Consider the following 4,916-nt stretch of genomic DNA (forward strand, 5'->3'; position numbering starts at 1 on the left):
TCGAGAGAGGAGAAAAATAATGTGAGATACACATTGTCAAGAATTGTCCAGCCGCAAGTGATAATTATGATGGCTGCACTGAATTTGGTGTTTCTAAAAATTCGACAATGCTTTGGGTTACAGCATGTCTAAGTTGATCTTTGTATTTTTCTCTGTTTTTGGGGGTTGAAACGAAAAGGTAATTCAGGGGTTCCACCAACATGATCTTGGGAACTAATTTTTTTGTTTTAGTAATTGTTTCCTAGCTACCACATTGTCAAGAATTTCGTAAATTTGGTAGTAACCATCAACATATTTATGCATGGACTAAAGTGGTGTGTTTTTTGATAAAAACTAGAAAGGAGACCGAGTTTGATCACATGAGATGAATGATAAACCTTTTCTGTATGCTCACTTGTGTGCCATTATCAGTTTATTAGGTAGGCATCTACAAAAGGAAAATGAGAGAATATATCATTACTAATGTTTTATATAGTATACCGTTAAAATGCTTGGTTACTCATTGATAAAAATGGTTACATACTGGATGACCTATTTCTGAACTAAATGCTCTTGGTAACTCCGTCAACTAACTTGCATATGATTGTGTTAGAAACCTGTAATGAAAACGAAAGGGTTCACTCAGCGTTCACGTTTATACTTTGCAAAAACAGGACAAGACAAGTGTGTGGGACCCATTGACTAGTATGCTACTCCCCACTGGACACAATATTTCTTCGATATTACCTCCCATTTTTTATTCAATGCATTCTCACATGACCACGTTGCCGCCGGCGGGCACTGTAGGGAATCGATTTTTCAGATGGCTTATACTCACCTCATAGTTATCTCTCATACGGTTTCAATAATTTAGGCACTATTTTTTGTGTATTAATTAGTTCTCTATGTATAAGAAATTAAAGCTTGCATAAATCAAACTAAAAGAATCACATATCACATCATTGTCGTTGTTTGGGGATCTAAAATGGGCCTTATTGGTCAAGAAACGTTTTTGGGAAGTGGCAATTTCATAAGAAACACATGTTTCATCTTTTATTTTAGATGTTGCATTGATGAAATTTGTTCCCTAACATAAATTGGATGAACCCAAATGTTTGTTTTCCTCTAAATAATACTCAATACTATCATGGAATGTGGAGGTGGGGGATGAAAACACAGAGATGAAAGGATCATGGGAGGAAGGAGACGACGGAGAGAGGGAGACATCAGGAGATGCAGATGTCATCTCATGTGAATAGTCTACGATTCTCATGGTCACATGATACACTTCTCTTTGTACAGATATTATATTTGCCCGTGGCAACGCACAAACATTTAACTAGTTTGGTAGTAATAATGATCATATTATGCATGGACTAAGGAGTGTGGTAAGAAGACTGAATTGATTACATGGGAGGAATGTTAAACCTTTTCTGTTTGCACATTTATTTGAAATTATCTACAAAATGAAAATTGAAGAATACAATGTATTATTACCAAATGTTTTATACAGTTCACCGTTAATTAATGCTTGGTTAGTAGTTGATAAAAATGGTTACGCACATGATGAGCTATTTTCTGAAGTAAATGCTAGTATACGTGTGTGAAGCGTCCTTGGTTACTCCGTTAATTAACTTGCATATGATTATGTGTTAGCGTGTGGGCGAGGTCTCACTTGACTAAGATTTAGTTAACCAAGTCCAACTCAAATGACATAACATGTAAAAAAAAATAATTTTTTTGCACGGATCTTCATGTAAGATCCTATAAATATATCATCTAAATCTCGATCGACTGAGATTTTGCAATACCGTATGTGTTAAGTCAAGCCATTCCACATGACCACGTCGCAGCCGGCCGGCACTGAAGTGTCCAAACAAAATGGCCGGCTACGTATACACTATAACAGAGGGCCGGCTAACCAGCTGCTCCACCCCTATAGTCTTCTTCTACCAAGTATAGTAGTGCAAACACATGGCCGGCTAAGCAGCTCAACCAACCGAAAATGGCGCCACCAGTGAGGGATCGCACCATGTACAGGCACCACCTCTGCTTGTGCTTCATTCTTCTTGCGTCCACGGCCACCCTCTCCGCCGCCGTCACGGCTTCCTCTTACTCCACTGCCTGCCCCTCCCTGGCACCGGCTCAGGACCGCCACACCGACGGCGACGACGCCGTTGCACTCATCCGCTCCTTCCAAATCTCCGGCGGCCAGTTCTCCGGGGGCGCCGACGGCCTGTTTTCCCCCGTCGACGACCCCTACAAAGCCCGCCCGTTCCACTTCCTTCCACACGGCGCGTCCCGCACGGACGACCCGGCTCTCGTTCACCTCACCGGTACCTTGACCATCTTTGGTCCCCGCAGCTGGCGCCGTGGAAGCCACCAGTATTACAGCGAGGCCGCGTCCATCGCCTTCGTCCTCGACGGTTACCACTCCTCGGCCTCGCGCGAGCTCTGCATGGTCGGGACCGGCACCGAGCACGCCGTCGACGGTTCTGTCAAGCAGTACCATGACGCCGTCCTCCGCCTCCATGTCCCCAGCCCTCCCAGCCTCGCCGATCCTTTCGTGTCCGGCAGCATGGAGGGCTCCTCCGACCTCGGGACCATCAGCCTCCTCGCGTACGCCGGGGGCGACCACTACAAGTACGACGACTCCGGGCGTGCGGCCTGCAGCCCCGGGCCATCGATGCTGCCGGCCAGTGGCTCGCTCCGGGCGCTCGGCGGTGTCAACTCCGTGTGCGCCCACCTGAAAGAACAGCTCATGATCTCCTACAGGTTGGAGCATGGCCGCACCGTGCTTCCGCGGATGCGCGTCAACCAGATGCAGTGCAGCGCGGACGGCGCCGCCTTGCACGCATACGCGGTGCTCTTCAATGACACCAGGCCGACCGAGAGGGGCTACCGTCGACGCCGCTTCTTGGTCGGCGACGAGGCCTTGGTGGCCGACGGGCACTGGGACGAGTCCCGGCGCATGCTCTGCCTCAGAGCGTGCCGGGTTACGCTACCGGCGCCGGCGTCTGCTCCGGTGGTCGACTGCGGGATCGGGATGAGCTTCTGGCTCCCAGCAGTGTGGACGATGCGGGAAAAGAGAGCGGTGGCCGGGATGCTCTGGAACTCTAGTCAAGCCGACACTGAACCGATGTCGATCATCGACGACCAAAGAAGCAACGCCAACATCTCCGACGTGAAGTACAGCTACAACGACACGATGCTGGAGGAGGCCAGGAAACATCACCAGAAGATCAGCAATGGGAAGAAGATGATAGGGTCAGACTCTTTCCCAGATTTCAACTCTAGTAACGGTGACGCTGAGTTTAGTTTCCAGGCGCTAGACATCAGGGGGCAGGCCTACCCAGTCACAATTGGGTTACGGATGGTCGCCGACAATATTCTGGCCGACGACGATGCCTCCTCCCGGCGTTGGGTGGTCTTCGGGAGCACGCCCACCACCGCCGCGGCCCGGCGTGCGGTGGTTGACGACATGAAGGAGGACCTGCTGAATGTCAGCTATGTCATACGCTACTCCGCTCCAGGTGACAAGATCAGGGTGCGTCCTAGCAATGCGGCCCACTACTCAAACTATAGCGTTGAGAAAAGAAAGATCTTGGCAGAGGGCATTTATGACCGGAAGAGGGGCATCCTGTGCATGGTCGGCTGCCAAGAGCGCACCGGCTCGACGGATTGTCAGACACTGGTAACGGTGCAGTTCGCTTCCCTTGGTTCCAAGGTGCCGGAGCACGGAAGTGGGGCGATCAGCAGCCTCAGAGACAAGACCGATCGCCTCTTCTTTGCGAAGATCAACTTCACCATGCACGGGATGTACTCCGCGCAAGTGGCCAACGCCATATCGAGGATGGACATGGAAAGCGTCATGCTTGTGGCCTCGACGACGCTCTCGTGTGTCTTCACCATCCTGCAGATCCTTCACACCAAGAGGAACCCGGAGGCGGCTCCGGCGACATCGGTGACCATGCTCGCCGTGCTCACCATGGGGTTCCTCGCCCCTCTCGTGCTCAACTCGGAGGCCCTGTTCGCAAGCAGGAGAAGCCAGTACCATGAGCTGCACCCCACGAGCCGGAGGATCGAGATGAACGAGGTCATGATGAGGGCGCCTACACTGATCGCCTTCGTGTTGCAGCTGCGCCTTCTCCAGCTCGCGTGGTCCGGCCGACGCACATCCACCATGTCCGAGCGGACCGTGTTATGGATATGCCTGCCGTTGTACGCCCTCGGAGGAATCGTGGCCGCGGTCGTCCACGTGATCAACGCCCGCGCCTCCACGATCGGCATGGCCGGATGGCGGGTGACGATCTGGGAGGACCTTGTGTCGTACGCGGGGCTGATACTGGATGGCTTCCTTCTCCCGCAGGTCATCCTAAACGCGTCCTTGGGAGCGTCCAGAGCTCGGGCGATCTCGCCGTGGTTTTACATGGGGGGCACCATGCTCCGCTTGATGCCTCACGCGTATGATGTAGTCAGGGCCCAGATCTACAAGCCGAGCATGCGCTCTTCCAAATTGTACGCGAGCCCCCACGACGATCTGTTCGGCGCCGCTTGGGACATGGTTATACCGTGCGGGGTGGCGTTGCTGGCCTTGTTGTTGTTCTTGCAGCAGCGACTTCCAGGCACCGAGTCACTTCCTTCGCAGAGGAGCAGATCGAGTGGATATCAGATGGTGTCTAACATTTAACATAAGACTGGAGAGTGGGCACCTTATGTAGTGTACCTTACTAGCATTTCTTTTTCATTTCAAGACTCTGGTTACGTTTGTATACTTCACATCTTCTATGTCAGTGAAAAACGGAGGAATTCCAAGACAGTGTATGTCACTATATAAGCGTGGACACATAGCAAATACAGTAGCAAAGCATTGATGATTAAAGTAAACTACAAAACAATCATCATCACAACTATTATATTATCCCACAAATCCACAG

The 4,916-nt window shown here is 50.6% G+C and overlaps 1 protein-coding gene across 1 annotated transcript; it reads left to right on the plus strand.

Annotated features, from left to right (window-relative positions):
- The first annotated feature begins 1,984 nt into the window (after positions 1-1,984).
- Positions 1,985-4,669, plus strand: LOC119273560. The gene has a single exon (XM_037554680.1). The coding sequence runs from the start codon at positions 1,985-1,987 to the stop codon at positions 4,667-4,669; it is 2,685 nt and encodes an 894-aa protein (XP_037410577.1).
- Positions 4,670-4,916: the final 247 nt, after the last annotated feature.

Source organism: Triticum dicoccoides, chromosome 3A (assembly GCF_002162155.2).
Source record: "Triticum dicoccoides isolate Atlit2015 ecotype Zavitan chromosome 3A, WEW_v2.0, whole genome shotgun sequence".
Lineage (NCBI taxonomy): Eukaryota > Viridiplantae > Streptophyta > Magnoliopsida > Poales > Poaceae > Triticum > Triticum dicoccoides.

Bases quoted from the DNA above. Each gene is read 5' to 3' on its own strand.
- LOC119273560 (XM_037554680.1), top strand. From the start codon at position 1,985: ATGGCGCCACCAGTGAGGGATCGCACCATGTACAGGCACCACCTCTGC.